The 18,206-nt window shown below is 35.9% G+C and overlaps 1 protein-coding gene across 1 annotated transcript; it reads left to right on the top strand.

Annotated features, from left to right (window-relative positions):
- The first annotated feature begins 298 nt into the window (after nt 1–298).
- Nucleotides 299–14,473, top strand: LOC128995469 (pickpocket protein 28-like). Its single transcript, XM_054420488.1, has 11 exons — nt 299–387; nt 902–1,096; nt 3,968–4,109; nt 7,390–7,523; nt 8,095–8,176; nt 9,828–9,926; nt 10,607–10,793; nt 11,549–11,602; nt 12,135–12,245; nt 12,588–12,701; nt 14,098–14,473. The coding sequence occupies exons 1-11, from the start codon at nt 299–301 to the stop codon at nt 14,310–14,312; spliced, it is 1,422 nt and encodes a 473-aa protein (XP_054276463.1). The 3' UTR covers nt 14,313–14,473.
- The last annotated feature ends 3,733 nt before the right edge of the window (nt 14,474–18,206 follow it).

Raw genomic sequence — 18,206 nt, 5'->3', positions numbered from 1 at the left:
TAATTGAAACTCGACAATGGATCATATATAGAAATCAGCAGCCATTTTATGTTTAAACTGCATATTTTACTGTTAAAATATAAACTGTCACATTTACTTACATCACTCATTGTGTACAGTATAAAATACAATACAATTCTACTATTTTGATTACAGACACAAGAATCCTTTTAAACTGAAAGCTTTTAGCGATTGCATGTGTAGATAAGATCAGTAGAGATGGGCATTTGGACACCAGATTTCAGTATTCGTTGGCTAACAGTCTTGTGCGTTTTGTTGTTTTTTATATTCATACACAATGCTTAAACGTATTATTGAGTATTTTACTCACAGCTCTATTCACGGCTTGCATTATATAATAGATTCTAAAAGACACATAAGTGAAAGGTATGTATTTTTTACAACTTATTTCTGGTTCAATATAACTGGACATTATTTACAGAAGTTTGAGCAAAAATGTGGACGAAATTACTATAAAAACAATGTGGGTTCGCTCAGATTTGAGGCACCTTGTAACGTCATAAATTTAAATATGTATATTAAACTCTGCACTTTTTAACCTGCGTTTTAAAGCTGTTGCGAAATCGGCAGGTATTCACATTATTTATGAAAGAATTTTATATAAGTTATATATTGATTTAAGAATTAAGAACAGCATCGATTGTAACAAAATATTCTTGAATGTTTTAACCTGATGTTCTAGTTCTAGTGTGGAAAACAAATAATTTAAACATTCAATGAAAACAAAAACATTGTAGAAGGGCACTGCCATGGAGACCTGTGAAATTTAAGAATGGAGAAACCTCTCAAGTCAAACTTTAATGGAATATAATGGAATATCACCCCTTGGTATCACCTACAAAGTTCCAAAGTTGAACTAAAATACTAATGTGTTCTGTAGGATATTCTGGGCAGTTGTATGTACATCTTGTCTGATAGGAGCCGGACTGGTGCTGAGAGGAAATATTTACAACTATGAAAACAACGCCGTCAGTTTTGTAGTGGAGACGAACCACTTGAAATGGAACACTACCTTCCCTGCGATATCTGTCTGCGAGTTCGAGTCCTCCGACAAACTGTTTGATGCTGGAACCAAGTGAGTGGTTTGTCAAGTAGTTTTCATATTCATTTCCTAATATTGTAAGAAACGTCCTGTGACATTAGCAGTTTACGCAACGATCGCGCAATGATAGCGTTAACGACACGAGTTGAAAATTTAAAATTTAAAAACTTCTACGAGTGTCGTTAACACTTACGCGAGTTGCGTACACTACTTTACCTATGACAGTGTTTAATAACTAAAAATCACTACTCATAACTTCTAAGAGAGGTTATGTTTTCGTTTATAACCTCTCATTGCCACTGACAGTGATGCAACGAAACATTGTACCAAAGTAATTTCACTATTCAACAATTTAATTGGCCTGAACAGCTGATTACTTGAGAACTTCGTTGGTCTGTTTATTTTGTACCAAAGTAAATTCACTATTCCACAATTTAATTGGCCTGAACAGCTGATTACTTGAGAACTTCATTGGTCCGTTTATTTTGTACCAAAGTAATTTCACTATTCAACAATTTAATTGGCCTGAACAGCTGATTACTTGAGAACTTCATTGGTCCGTTACCCGTGTTGTCATGAGTAAATCTATGCTGTTATGAAAGTAAACGATGCTGTTATGTGAAACTTTTAAACTCTAAGAACTGAACTGAAACTGTTACTTTAAAACAGTCGTAGGAAAAAAATTCATAACAAAAAAATTTGGCATAATTCAAAGGTTGCCATAACGCTTTTCAACAAAGATACTTGTTTCACTTCCCTAAGACAGCAGACAGTGACATACTTTATGTGCGTATGCAGGGGAAATGTAAAATGAAGTGGGTGACCTGTGTAGCTTTTTTTGTTGACTAAATCAGTTATTTCTTTAGCCAGTTAGAAAAAAGATTCCTTAAGATGGCTTTTCTAACAAAATTTTACTTCACATCTATTTAAGTTTTTCCATCCAGGTTATTGGTAAATAATTAAGTAGGTTTACTCGTTTATGCGTTTATGCTACAAGGTTGTGGTACTTCTTTTTTAAATGGTGTATATATTTCAGGGATATATTTACTGAAAGGCTCAGTTACTGACTGGGACCACTGTTATTTCCTTATCCAGAACCCAGGACCCTTTTGAGATTGTAAGCCCAATGAATTATCAAGTGAAGTTTGGGTTAGTTTTAGACCATACAACGATTTTGATCATTGGTTTAAATCTCTTATATAACACCTAGAAAATTTGTTTGTATCCTATAAGCAAGCATTTTCTTGAAAACCATTTCTTCTCAGATCAGTGTGCATCGCAGGGAAAATCTACGCCTACTGTTAGGAAGATCTTTGCCTGTAGATGTGCCTTTATAAATTAAAATATGCTCAAGATAAGCACAACAAATTAATTTAACATTAAAAAAAGTTAACATGGACATTACGGGTTGCCATGCTGGTGGCGAAATAACAATGGAATATAAACAGAAAATGAAAACAAATTGAAGAAATTCCAATCACATGTTTTATTTACAGCGTGAGGTGAAAATAGAAAAGGTTTCACAATGCATACAATTATTGTACATTGTGTTTGGTCGAGTTTTCGACCACGGGGCGACCTCTAGTTTATATTAATCTGCGCTAAGATCACATTGGCCCTCCCAGTTCTTATGACAACAAATTAAATTTTTGTATTTAACGTTTTGTTGTGTTTATTTTATTAATTTTGATTTATTTTATGTTTGTTTGTATTGTTTATTTGTTTTTAGCGAATTTCCCATATAGGGAATAAGCTATTACCGTAGTACTCATGGTAAGACCTGGACCCGAGACCGATTTAATTTTTCATTTTGAGGTCCCTAGAGGCCAAAAACACCATCCGTTCAAATTCATATATATATATATATATATATATATATATATATATATATATATATATATATATATATATATTTATATATATATTTATATATATATTTATATATATATATGTGTGTGTCCGTTAGCGCGATAACTCGAGCAAAAATGATCCAATTTTGATGAAATTTGGTACAAACGTGTAAACCTACGTTTATTCGAACGAGTTCGGGATCCAGCATAATCGGACCATGGGAACGGGGGTTTATGGGGGGTTTTATGGGGTAAAAATGGGTTTTTCCCATTTTTGAACCTAAAAACAAAAAATTTTGCGATTTCTTTCTAAACCGTTTTGTAGAGCTTAAAAAAAGAAATAATTTAGTATATTGAAGCGCTGTTGTATGCCTAACGGTCACGGAGAAAATTCAAAAATAGTGTAATTAAAAATTCCCATGTTATTCTTATGGAGAAAATGAAAATTGTTGTAGTTTACTTGTTTATGGGTATATATTGATAAAATTTGGCAAATTTATTTATTTCATCCTATACTATTGACGTATGGTCAAAAAACACTTTTTGCCTTCCCCGTAGCAGCAAACCTAAGCACTCGTTAAATCTAATGTTATTTAAATAGAGAATAATATGTCTTATTTATGGAAATATTTTAGTAAAAATGTAATCAGACGAGTTGAAATTCGCTTAGTCTGCAGGTTTGCTGCGGCGGGGGTATTTATTTATATTTATCATTGCTATTTATATGATTTTTACAGGTTAGTTCGTTATTAGTCTCTTAACGCCCATTGTTTGAGAAACGATATCATTGTCCATAGCCCTACTATGTCGTTTTTGGTCATTTGCAAAAACTACAGTCGGATATAATTTATATTATAAAACGTAAATCGTCAATATTTTAAAATTCTAGTGTGACAAACATAAATAATAGATTTGTAGACAGATGCCATCTTTATCATTCGAACAATGAGAAACTATGAAACTACAAAAATTGTTTTAAGTCAAGACTGCTGTACAAGAGTGAAAAGTAAGAAATAGATCCACAAATTAATTGTTACAATAACCATTATTTTAGGCTTTACGGAGAAGATCGTAACATGAATCTAGACTTTTTCCTCCGTGATATCGCCTTCTACTACGGCACCTGCTACACTTGTTCTGCTCATTGTGGCAAAACGATCAACTGCAGTCAGGACTTTGAAGATATTGTGAGACAGGTAAATAAACAGAATGTTTAATATAGCCAAAACATACCGTAAGTAATATGGTGTATTTCGTCGCTATAAGCCTGATGTGTCTCTTTGACGTAAGTTCAAGTTTAACGAAAGCCCTATATTTTTCGTAATACTGAGTCGTTCAAACTTTGCTAAAATTTTCAATTTGGCTACCAAAATCGGTGACATCCTACTATGTCCTACAATGTCTAAAAATGTTTACCCATTTCTTTTCTTGTTTGCTCGTTTAAAGAAAGTTAGATGCATCAGAAACCACTCCGCCAACAAAACAATATTTTAAAGTTCCACTTCAATCAAGCTAAATTTCTTGGTTTGAATGTTAAATTAAACAATGTAACATAATGTTAAACAAAAATTCATCCAAATAACGTTATAGTCAAGCAGCTGGCTATACTTTAGTGTGTAAACTTGCGTATACTCAATATTGTTTCCTACAACGGAACTCAGTCCGTTTCTCACCTTTTCAAAAATATGTGCTTTGGGCACGGTATCAGCCATGTGACTACTTCTCCTTACTACCCACAGCCTTCCCACGCTGGGATGTTCAACCGAAATCTTCAATCCGCTCTCATAGCTTTCCATGCTGACAAGCAGACCCCTTGGGATCAGGAACTCCCTTGGATTCAATTTTTTTTCAACACTGCACACCATGAGAGTCACAAGGCGGTCCCTTTCGAGTTGTTACTGGGCTATCCAACCAATAATCTCTTGGCAAATTTGTGGGAAATTGGCGACCTTCTGCCACCCCCTGTAGCTGCCAATGTCAAGGCAACTTGGCAGACGGCTAGGAGGAACTTGATCAGAGCTAGGGATTTGGTCTGGAGAAAGCACAATCGGATCGGTTAGACAATCCTTTCCAGGTGGGGGATTTGGTTTTCTGTAAGGCTCATCAAGTCAGTTCAACCGTGGACAAGAGAGCTGCTAAGTTGTCCCATCGGTGGTCAGGTCCCCACCGCATCTTGAAGTTCTTCTCCGTGCGGCTGGGAGATCCGCAAACTGGAGAAGTTTTCCGAGGGCTCACGTTTCTCATCTTAAGCCTTTCCGTGGAACAATTCCGTAGGCCACCTTTCATTACTCTTGTGTCTGAGTGGGAAGTGTGCACTGGGCCAGAGAGCTTGATCACCTCTTCTGTCCCTTGTGCACTGCTGAAGATTTTTTTCCCTTGTAAATTTTCCAGCACCTGTGGATACCTATACTCTGGATACCTCTCCTATGGATACTTCTCCTCTGGATACTTCTCCTTTGGATACCTCTCCTGTGGATACTTCTCCTCTTGGTACCTCTCCTGTGGATACCTATTTTCCCTTTTCTCTTGTAAATTTTCAAGCAACTGTGGATACCTATACTCTGGATACCTTTCCTATGGATACTTCTCCTTTGAATACCTAGTTTACTAGATACCTCTCCTGTGTATTTCTTCTCTGGATACCTCCCTCGTGGATACCTTTATATATACAATACCTGTAAATACTGTTCGTAGTTGTTGTGAAAACTAATTCAGGCCAAACTAATGAGGAACATATGTTTAAACAAATACTCCTCTGGATACCTCTCCTCTATACACCTATCCTCTGGATACATCTCTTATAAATACCTAGCTTGTGGATACTTCTCCTCTGGATACCTCTACTTATATCCAGATACCTCTCCTGTGGGTACCTATACTCTGGATACTTCTCCTGTGGATACCTCTCCTGCAGATACTTCTCCAGCTCCTCTGGATATCTCTCCTCTGGATACATCTCCTTTTGGATACTTGTCCTCAGGATACCTATTCCTCTGGATACCTCTCCTCTGGATATCTCCTTTCGATGCCTCTCCTGTGGATACATATCCTCTGGATACTCTTTCCTCTGGATACCTCTCAAATATATCCAAAGGATACTTTCTTTTGGATATATAGGAACATATATTTAAACAAATTACTGGATAATTATCCTGTGGATACTTCTCTTCCGGATACTTCTCCTTTGGATACTTCACTTCTCCTCTGGATACGTATACCCTCTGGATACGTATACCCTCTGGATGCCTCTCCTGTGGATACCTATCCTATGGATACCTCCCTCGTGGATACCTATATATATATACTGAACGTAGTTGTTGTGAAAACTAATTCAGGTCAAACCAATGTGGAACATGGACAAACTCCTGTGGATACCTATCCTGTGGACACTTCTCCTCCGGATACATCTCCTCTGGATACCTCTCCTTTGGATACTTCTCCACCTCTCCTCTGGATACCTCTCCACCTCTCCTCTGGATACCTCTCCACCTATCCTCTGGATACTTCTTCTCTGTGTATATATACTTATCCTTTGGAACTCTGGATACCTGTTCGTAGTTGTTGTGAAAACTAATTCAGGTCAAAACAATGTGGAACGACAGGTTTAAACAAATACTCCTGTGAATATTCTGAATACATATCCTCTGGATACCTCTCCCGTGGATACCTATTCTCTGAATATCTACTCTGGATACCTAGTTCCCGGATTGGAGGTTTCGTTCAGCTGCTGTCTTTGGAGAGGGTCACCCGGGAGGACACTCCATCTTCCTCCTCCTTGGGCTGCCAAGGGCCCAGCTTCTCCGGGGACCATTAAACCACCCACCACCTTCTACCACCACCGCCTACCACCAGCAAGGACAATAATTGTGCCGCCATGTACCGCAAGTTGTTTTTGAAACTAGTGAACTTTTTTTTTAATTGCTATTTGAAGGGGTCCAAAAAATGATTTATTAGGCTATCTGTTATTTATTTCATAGTAATTGTTATTTATTTAATGTTGATTTATTTTAAAGTTGAAAACAGATCAGTTAGGTACCATCCTTTTATTTACTGTTAGGCCTAACCTTTTACACAGTTACCATTTTTGTAAGATCAGAAGGGTAGACTATAAGTTCATGTTTGATTTAAATTTTTTAAATAAGCATAAAGAGATTATTTCAGAATTTTTTTGAATGGTTGACATTTTATTGATCGTTATTTGTTGATTTTGAAACTATAGGCTTTTGTTCACAATTTTTTTTGTCTTGTAGTTCTTTAAAAACATTATCAATGTATTACCGCCTAAACTTGCACTTTAGCGTGGTCCCGAGGCAACTAGGCGTCATCATGGTCTTCCATGATTGGGCAAAATTGTGAATACTGCCCGTAGTCATTGAAACATTCATTATCATAGTCTACCATGATTGCAACTAAACCTAGGACATCATCAGATAACAACATCTAACATAAACTAGTATTTTACAATAATTGCTATAGGTTCGTGCTCCATGCAACGAACTTTTGGGAGAATGCAAGTTCAATGGACTTCAATTCAAATGCTGTAGGTATTTTCGACTTCTGAGGACTGAAAAGGGCCCGTGTTACACCATAAACTCTCTACTGTTAAAGAAGTGAGTGTAAATTGATTTTTATAATACTTATTCAAATAATTTGACAACAGTTTAGTTAATTATTGACGACTTCTGTTTTTCAATAAGGTTTAATTTAAATGTAGCTGTTCCGACTACCTTTTTTCTGTAACGTATAAAACATAAGACTGCGTGAAAAAATTCATATAAAATATACAAACATGCCATTGATAACAAATAACCCAAAATTAAGTTAAACACAGAAGTGCTTCTTTGGATGGATTTGAACATATTCTCAACGAAATTCCAACCAATGTAGTTTGTAGAGTTATTGAATGATTTTACTATACGTTTAAAACTATAAACTCTAAAATAAACCAAAAACGTTTTGAAACAAACTTAAGTATTGTTAGTTTTTTTTCCGTAACAGAGCTTAACTCCTTGTAAACCTACATTTGCCATGCAGCCATAAAACAAATCCAGTTTTAAGACATGAGGATTCCCTTTTCATCTAATGTGTTTTTGAAGGGTACTCTTGAAACCCCATTAGCATAAATTTATTTGTTCAAAACCTTTTTAAAATCAGTTAAAAATAAAATAATTTGTATTTCAGGAGCAAATTCCCTTTAGATATGACTCAAAATTGGAAAACTGGGCCAGGAAAACTGGAGTTCAGAGCATACGAAAAAGTGAAAGTAAGTACACATTTTAGATCAATAACACAAAATAAAGTGGTTTATTAAAATCGCTAAATATAATAACTATGTCCAGATTCATGTTTGTTTTTTTGTGTCGCCATTAATCAATGGCAATGCCCACTAGAGAATTACGAAGAATGTGTCATTTGGTTTAATGGTAAAAGTCATTTTAGTTTAATGGTAAAATTCATTTTGGTTTAAAACCAAGATGAGTCAAATATGCTGAAACCATAATAAACCACGATAATGTTGTTGGTGGTTTTAAGGGTTGTTGACTTTGACGTATTATTAACTACTAGTTGCAGTATTTACTCAATCTTGATTGAATAGTAACAAAACCAATACATGTTATACTTTTAGCGAATTTCCCTATAGGGAAGTAGCTATTACCGTAGGTCTCATGGTAAGACTTAGGCCCGGGACCGATTTACTTTTTCATTTTGATGTCCCCAGAGGCCAAAAACACCATTCGTTCAAATTTTTATATATGTATATATATATATATATATATATATATATAGATTTATATATATATGTGTCCGTGAACACGATAACTTGAGTAATTTTTATCCGATTTTGATGAAATTTGGTTTGAAGGTGTAAGGCGGGATAAACTTGAATGAGTTCGCGATCCAGCATGATCGGACCATGGGAACAAGATTTTATGGGGGGTTTTATGGGGTAAAAATTGGTTTTTCTCACTTTTGACCCTCAAAACACAAAATTTTCCAATTTTTCTCTAAACCTTCTTAAAGAGCTTAAAAAAACAAACAATTCAGTATATCAAAGTGTTTTTGTACGGTTATTGGTTACGGAGAAAACTAAAAAAAAATTAAATTTAAAATTCCCATGTTATTCTTATGGAGAATATTGTAAAATGTTGTAGTTTGCTTGTTTATGGATATCTTTTGATCAAACTTGGCAAATATATTCATTTTATACTAAGCAATAATTATTTTACTTAAAACACACTATTTATTAGTTTCCTTGTAGCAGCAAACCTAGGTACTCGTTAAACCTAATGTTATTTAAATAGATCAATTGAAAATCAATTCAGCCAAATGGAAATTCGCTTAGACGGCAGGTTTGCTGCGGCGGGGGTATTTTTAATGTTACACTTCATTAAAGTCCATGATCACCATCAATCTATTTAATAACTAAACAATCAGTGTGTCTCAGTTTTTTTTTGTTTTTTAGGTTATCTGTACTTTCCAAATCACTCCTCATGTTTGTCAGTATAAGATGATGGTTATGTTTATTTTTAGCACGTTTCTAATGTTCAGTTGAAATAATTTTAACATTGAGAAGATCTAGCTAGCTACATGTTGAATATAGAATATTATATGACTTCAACAACCCAAACTTACAAAACAATTATTGTTCTTCACATAAGTATTTGCATGAAGAATATAAATTTTTATTGCCCACTTATGGAGTAGGTGTGTAGCTAAAACTGCAATTACTTCATAAAAAGTAACTAAAATAACTGTTGTCTAGGTTAAAGTGTAAATTTACTTTAAAATAAGCTTCTGTATTTTTTTTTGTTTATTATACAACTAAAATGGGCTAGTTAAGAACAACAATAAAATGAGTTTAAACTAAAACAGCTGTGTTTGTAGCATTATGACGATGTGTTTTTAACTGCCAGGTTGTTCTTCATGCTCCAGAAGATGTGCCATTTTTAAACCACCCTCAACAAGAGCAGGAGATTATCCCTTGGGGAAATATCTTTGACATGAGGTTTCAGGTACTTCGCCCTTTTTCTCTTATCAGATTAGAATTTCATAGAATGTCTAACCAAAGTCACCATGATTCAATAGATGGCATCATACATTTAAAGGTTAAAGGCTGGGGGGATTTGAAGGTTTTTATTTGATAATGTTGCTGAACATGATTGATTTTCAAGTGATTAAAATGATTTCAGTCTGTCACATTAAAATCAAAAATGTCATTAGCTTTGTAGCTAGGTGCTTGTCACAAATAAATTAAAAGCTCATATTTTTCCTTACATTTTTCTAACTGTGAACTCAACAGGAGTCTTTTAAGTCACTAGTCAATAAGGACTACAATAGACAAATTAATGTCTGAATTCTTGTAAGTAATGAGGATGGTGCTGAAACTAGTTGTTAAATACAATTTGAAGGATTTCTATGAGCAGACAAGATATTTACACAATTTTCAATATATTGTTAATTTGTAGGTTATAACACCATAATGAATTAACCAAATTAATTTAATTACAAGGTCAAATAAGAAGACTGTCAAATATTTTCCTACAAGATATAACAGCCTTGTTCTGGCCGACATTTTCGATTATTTGCAGCAATCCATCCTTGGAGCAAACTGCAATTCAACAGACTATATTGTGTAGCTTGCCTTAAAGTGGATAGAGTTTGATACAGTAAATTTATTTATTTATTATTTCAGGTCAAAGAGATAAAAAATGATCCATACGTGAAGAAAGTTTCAATCAGTCAAAGGAACTGTCGGTTCCCTGATGAAAACTACCTTCAGACTTACAGCTTGTACAGCTACTCTGCATGTGTCGTAGACTGTCGGGCTCAGGCCCAGATACAATACTGCAACTGCTTGCATCACTTTATGCCGAAAATTGGTAGATCTAGGCTACCCGCATTTTGTGTGAAAGCAACATAGAGCGGACGAGTGTGGTCGCAACAGGAGGGTTTTTGGATATATCTGTAGATTTCAGGTTTTGGTTGACAGTTTTCATGCGGTGAAATGTCACAGATTTTATATTTAAAACTGGCAATCCAGTAAGCAAGTCAGGATACACAGCTTTTATTGGCCAAAAAAATCATATGGACCAACTGTCGCCTTTTTTTATTAAAGAGAACATGTGTGAGCCAGTCATAGAGTGCACCAGTGTCTACTTTCTCAAAAAAGTTAGTTGCTATAGTTCACAATAAGCACAGCAAAGTAAGGTACAGAAGAAACATTATAATGGTGCATTTAAGGGGTGTCTAGCAATAGTACTGGTTGTACAAGAGCTGAAGTATCATGACTAATCCCTTAACTGTGCAATAAGTCATTCCATTAGTTTGACTTGTTACATTTTTGGATATTCTACATAAATCAGCACAATCTGTTGGTAGCTCACACCAACTATGAAAATTTTTATTTAAAAAGTGGCGCCAACTTCAACATATATGGGGATGGAATGTCTAGTTGTATTAACAAAGATTATATCTTCATTCACATCTTTATTTTCTAATAACATCAATATTGCTAAGGTTTTTGTAGTGTAAACCCTGACCTTTTTTTACTGACCTTTACGTTATTTTATAAACTTCTACTATGTCTATCCATAATCAAGATTATAACTAAGAAATGGTTGTGTTTTATTTGCAGCTGGTGTAGCCACATGCAACTTGACTGGGTTGATATGCCTCTCCAATGTTTCAGGTTAGTTTCTAACTCAACATCAAGTTAACTTCAGAAAAAATATCTTACACTACTCTTATCAGCATACTAAGTCTCAGTTTTGCAAAATACCTTTGTGTTTTTATCCAATAGGATAGGCAGGGGAAGAGTGAGCAGTATTGATAAAATCTGCCTCTTTTCTACTCAAAGCTACCTTTTTTCCTTAAAACATCTTAAATGTGGCAATAATGTTAAATTACATGATAAAAAATACATCTTAACTGAAATTGCTACTTATTACTTACTCACTACTTCATATTTATTATTTTGAAACATACTCACACCTAGGTATGTTTGTAATTCTAGCTAGTGTAGCGGTCTGTGTTGCTTGGATACCACTGACTAAGATTTTATGGTTCTTTAACCAGGCCCGTTTATTGGCAACCCTATGACCAAGAACAGGATTCGGATTTAAACCTGTCTAAAAGGTAGAAATGTTACTGATTTTTCTTAGACTTCTGTTGCTCTAATCATGAATATTATAGCTGGGTTTTATTGGTTTATAATTTTTCAGACACACTAAGATCTTTAAGAACTGCAGATTACACAGAAAAGCTTGGACTTGTGTGCGATTGTCTCCCCAGTTGTAATGAGCCTGAGTACACGATCGTCTCTAGGACCACTGGCTTGTGAGTTACTATATTCTATTGATCATCTTACTTTTGGTAAACACACAGAAAGGGCCACTGAAAATTGCTATGGCTTGTTTTCGAAAGTAAAGAAGACAGCTTAAATGACAACACCTCCTGCTATGGTGGCTTAGTGCCAGCAGCCGGCAGCTGACCTTTCCTCAAGTAGTAGCTGAACTGAGAACAATGTTGCCCTTTCAGCTCGCTTACTACAATTAAAGTCAAAGGTTTTTCTCAAGGTCGAGACTTTGGAATAATTCAAGATACAATCATACAATGTACCTCGTACTTTGAACACATTATATTCAAACTTTTTTTATATATTTTTAGAAATGAAGAGTACAATGAAACAATTTATGGAAGATTTGGCTCCAAAATTTCAATTGAGATGGACTCATTACCAAAAGAGCAATTCATCAGAAAAGTTGTTCGATCTCCACTAGAACTTGTAGGTAAGTTGTCTAGTTGTAACTGACAGTGGTTTGCAAAATACAACTAGTTATTTCAACCCAACATTATAAAAACTACACATCATTCCAACCGGACATGATAAAGGCATAACACATCATTCCGACCCATTTTGTTGAATGATCTTTTTAAAATTCTCATTTCTATCAGTTTCTCTAAGTTCCAATATGATTCTTAGAGATTTATAACTACCTGATGATATAAGCAAGTAGTTAATATATGCTATTAATACAATAAAATTGGTTTGCATTATTTTGCAGAGGTGTTTTGTTTCTAGATGCATTATTGATCTTTATAATGTAATAGCAGAGTACCCGTCCTTCGTACGGGGTTGGAATATAAGTATAAAATGCTGATTGCAGTTATACTCAAGCTTTGCGTTTGCAATAAGGGAGGACACAGTTAAAATTTGTTTTTTTAAATTTACAGTATTCTATAGTATTACACATCTACCATAGCACAGAAAACATACTACTATAACCCAGAATGCCAACCGCATGGTAAAAAGCATTAAGTGTTTTGAGAGAGCTTTGCCTGTCAATCGTAGGCAGCGCCACCAGCGTTGCCATGCACTCAGCATAGCAACGCTGGTGGCGCTGCCTACGATTGACAGGCAAAGCTCTCTCAAAACACTTAATGCTTTTTACCATGCGGTTGGCATTCTGGGTTATAGTAGTATGTTTTCTGTGACCATAGCCATAATGTTCTACCACTTCACCTAAACAATAGAGAAAAAAAAATTATCAATAATTCGCAAAATATCACTAATTATTCATGAAATGAAAAACATAAACATAACTGTAAACAATCCTACTTTGACAGTTTTCATTGCGAATCACAGTTTTTTGTTGCTGCTTAGCTCAAATTAGCTGTTTTCATAATTGCAAAAAAAAATACAGTGCTGCACCCTGTTGGTAAATCTTATAACTTTTTAATGCTTTTCCATATCATAGAACCAACTTTTTTAGTTGAAACAGCTGACTAAATTCTTTAATTCCCTTTAAATATGAATACTCATAAGGTTAACATGGGGAACTACAGAGCCACTGGGGCGGATGGATTTTTGGGATAAGAATATGCCTATATGTTAATCGGGAATGTAAGCTATCATCATGCCAAATTTCAGCCCATATCCGTCCAGTGGTTTATGGGTGATTGAACTTCAAACACTTAAACAAACAAACAAACACACAAACTTTCACATTTATAATATTAGTAAGATTAGTAAGATAAGTAGAATCATTGTTAATATTATCATCGTTGACTTGTCGACGATCGTTCCTGTCATTGATATCGCAAATTAAACTTGTGACTTTGTTTGTGAAACTATTTCTAGTGTGATGTTTTACTTGGTTATTTCAATCATACTGTCTTTTCCAGTTTCCATGGGAGGAACAATAGGATTTTTTCTTGGAGCAAGTCTTCTGAGCATTGCAGAGTTCTTTTACTACTTCTTTATAAGGAAGCTGGTCGATCGAAAAAGGTCATCAGTCTTAAGCCATAAACCAGAACTTACAATCAAGACAAACAAAACTATGAAAAACAAGAAATCTAAAAACATCAAACAAGAAAGAATGGCAATTCCATACATATAGTCCAGTGCAATTAGACAAAAAATGACCTTGACCCGGACAAAATTGATAACAGGCTGAAAATTGGTGGAAACGTTCAGAACAATGTCCTGAGTGGCCCACACAAAGTCCCAAGAAATCCCAGTTGGGGAACGGCCGCCATCTTGAAAAAACTGCCGCCATCTTGGAAATTTAGATTTTTTGCTGTATCTTTTGAAGTAATAGTCCGAAAGGCATTATTTATGTCTCAAATTAAGCGTTTTCAACTCATGTATGAGGGTAGTATATAATTAAAGAGTTTAATACGTTTTAAGCATAAACATTATTTATATTAACCTAAAAATATATCTATAAAAATGATACAAATTTACAAAATATTTACAAAATGAAGGTTTTTTTCTGTTGTTCTTAATTGGCTTGTTAAAGCCATTAACCTTTTTGACATTTCTTGCAATTCACTATGGAATTGGTTAAATAAGGGGTGAATAAAAAGTCAAGACCCCCCCCCCCTCCTCTAATATTTTTCTAAGTAAATATACAGAAATATCCTTTTGGTGGTGTTGCAATCTTAGTATGAAGTTTCATTTGATGATTTTGAGTGTCCCCCAAAAAGAGGGAATTTTAAAGGCAACTCAAATATTTTAAAGTAAATCCTATTCAAGTGACACATTATCTTGAAGTGTTTACAAAAACTTAAAGAATGGTGAAAACCAGTGTTCGCTATATCTTCTCTATCCAAAATGGTAGCCCATCAAAAGTTTAATGACGATATTGTTACATTAATTTTCTTGTGTAGTAAAAAGTAACTCCCCCCCCCTCTAATTTGTTCCTAAGTAAATATTACAGAGTAATCCTTTTGGTGGTGATGCAACCTTAGCAGGAAGTTTCATTTTATGATTTTAAAATCTTTGAGTATTCTCCTCTGTCCAAAATGGTAGCCAATATTACAATTACGAACCAATATTACCATTGATTTTCCATAACGTTTGACGGGCTACCCTTTTTGATAAAGATGAAATAGCAAACTCTGGTTTTCACCATTCATAAAGTTTTTGTAAACACATTAAAATGAGATGTCACTTGAAGGGGGTTTACGTTTAAAATTTTTGAGTTGCCCCCAAAATCCCCCCTTTTTGGGGAACATTTAAAAATTTCAAAATCATAAAATGAAACTCCCTGCTAAGATTGTACGACCGCCAAAAAGGACATCTCTGTATATTCACTTAGAAAATATTATAGAAGGGGGGTATTGACTTTTTACTCACTTAAATGCTGTAATTTGTTATTTATTTATTTATTTACTAGCTGTTTGCCCGTTCTACGTACGGGAATCTTGTAGTAAGTTGAAACCTTATATTCAGAACAGGAGTTGGTTAAATCTATGGCAGGAGCAGAGCAACATCGGTAACAGGAAATATAATCTTGACTAGGAAAGCAACAATTTAATAATGAAGTACAAAATACATTTTGAAAAAGCAATTAATAATTTCGTTCGTTCCAATATGAAAAATAGAATCATTTAGATATAGTTGCTATAATTGATTACCATTATATTTTAATATTGCATATAAACTATAATGTAACTACTCGCTGTTATACTCCGTTCAAACAGCCGTGGCACCTGACGGATTAGGAGGCCCCAAGGGTTTCCATGGGGTCTCCTAATCCGTCAGGTGCCACGGCTGTTTGAACGGAGTATAAATAATATTGTCGGTGATGTAATCTTCGTTGTAACTAGCGCGGTTGGCACATCCGTGTCCAGTGCAGTAGCCATGCATCGTGGTACAATTAAGACCATAAGGGTCGTTGTACTGTATCCATGAATCAATTTCAACGTGGACTTGGTTTGTCACTCAGTTGGTGGTGATGAGCCATAGGGTGTCAGAAAGACAAGCATCTACAACTATTTTTGGTTCGGAAAGGGCTGTACTGACATCTCCCAACACTACTAAAGATGTCCTAGGCTTAAGCGGACAATGGTAAGGTGTCACTGGCTGAAAGCCATGAGATAGAAGGACACTTTTTGCTTTTGGGATTGTAGATCGTGGTATAGGAGCACTTGCATTGACACATTTCGGCTGGTGTTGTGCACTCAATGCCACCCATGGCGTGAAGAGTACCATGTCCATCAAGTGTTTTAACGTTGTAATCCGCGTTGTCGAAAACATAATGAACGTAAGCTCCGTCATCTATTGAAGGTGAGACATTATCAGCTATCAAAGTCTCATAATTGACCTTCTTGTATGTCGAGCAAACTCCGAGCTACGATAGAATGTCTAACGGCAACTTACAGCCATAGTGGCGTAGCCAGGATTCTGCTTTGGGGGGGCCCGATCCGGGGGGTCTGGGGGGCAACAAGTTGCCTAAACTACTATTAATCTGCGTGACGTAATTTTAATAAAATAAATCAAGCTAATAAAACTGCACTCAACTTATAGAATAAAGCATACTAATGGTCGTCCAGTGATCGAAAACTCGACCAAAAATATGTAATGTACACGCAATGACTATTGGATACTGAAGTAGACACTATATGTACCAGCTGCCGTCATTTTTTTTATTATAAAACATTGTACAGAAGACCCTATATAATCGGCACTGTACCACTCCGGCACTCCAGTAATCCGGCGTCTTTTGGCGGGAGGTCTTCCGCGGTCGTGGCAAAATTCTGATTATCTCCCGCGGCCGTGTAGATATCATCATTCTCTCCCGCGGTCATGAAAACGTCATCGTCGTCTTGCGCGATCGCGGCAATATCATGAACATCTCCCGCGGACGTATAGACGTTATCATTGCCTCCCGCGGTTACGGAAAAGCCATCGTCGTCTTGTGTGATCGCGGAAAAATCATGAACATCTCCCGCGGTCATGTAGACCGTGTCATGTTATATCGTGGTCTTTCACGGTCGCGGCGAAGATTTTATCATTTCCGCGGCCATGTAAACATCATTGTCTACTCCCGCAGTCACAGAAACGTCATCGTATACTTGCGCGATCGCGGCAAAATCATAAACATCTCCCACGGTCACGGAAACGTCATCGTCGTCATGTGCGATCGCGTCAAAATCACGTACATCTCCCGCGGCCGTACACGTTATCATCGTTTCCCTCGATTACGGAAACGTCATCGTCGTCACGCCCGATCGCGGCAATAGCGGTTTCCGATCGAGCAATCTTCGGAGACGTGTTTTAATTGCATTTTAAGTGTTTTTATTGATAACATTCCAGTAATCCGGCATTTTATATAATAACAACACGTATTGTGTAGTGTGTACGCACTCATTTGAGTGTTTCTAGAACGCGCATTGCAACGCTCCCGTGTGCCGTGTGTACAGGGTAACTAAAAAAAAAAAATTCGGGGGGGGGCCTGGCCCCCTTGGTGGCGTATCCAGGGAGGGGGCTCCCTGGATACGCCACTGAGCCATACCGTCTGTGAAGGTCGAGCAGCAGGGGTGATATGAAAGATCGTGGTCAAAGCTGCAGCAATAATTGCATGAGCTGTATTAGTTGTCTCCTCTTTAAAGCTTTGTCATAGTTAAATGGATATTATATTTATATCTAACCAATTCCAAAGACTAAGCATTGTGGGGTGCAACAAAGAGAAAAGAACTTATCTTGTATATATTTTGTATATTTATATCAATTATTTTAGATGGGGACGCCACTATGTGCGTATTTTAACCAAATATGAGTGAAGGATGAGTGTAGGATGAGTGGCGCAATCTTGTAATCTTGTTAGTGACTAAGGCCGACATGTTCCTTAGACACAGATGTTAATTAATAGCCCATATAGCTAATGGCAACTAAGGGACCTACAGTTTAAAGTGGAATCCGAACCACATTTTTTCCTTGTAATTAACGAATTGGTCTAATTATCAGGATAGTACTGCGGATAGTCATAGTACTCACTAGTGCGGAC

Source organism: Macrosteles quadrilineatus, unplaced genomic scaffold, assembly GCF_028750875.1.
Source record: "Macrosteles quadrilineatus isolate MER2022 unplaced genomic scaffold, UCM_ALF_1.0 Scaffold_5__1_contigs__length_97177068, whole genome shotgun sequence".
NCBI classification, from domain to species: domain Eukaryota; kingdom Metazoa; phylum Arthropoda; class Insecta; order Hemiptera; family Cicadellidae; genus Macrosteles; species Macrosteles quadrilineatus.
This window is presented reverse-complemented; position numbering and strand designations above follow the sequence as displayed.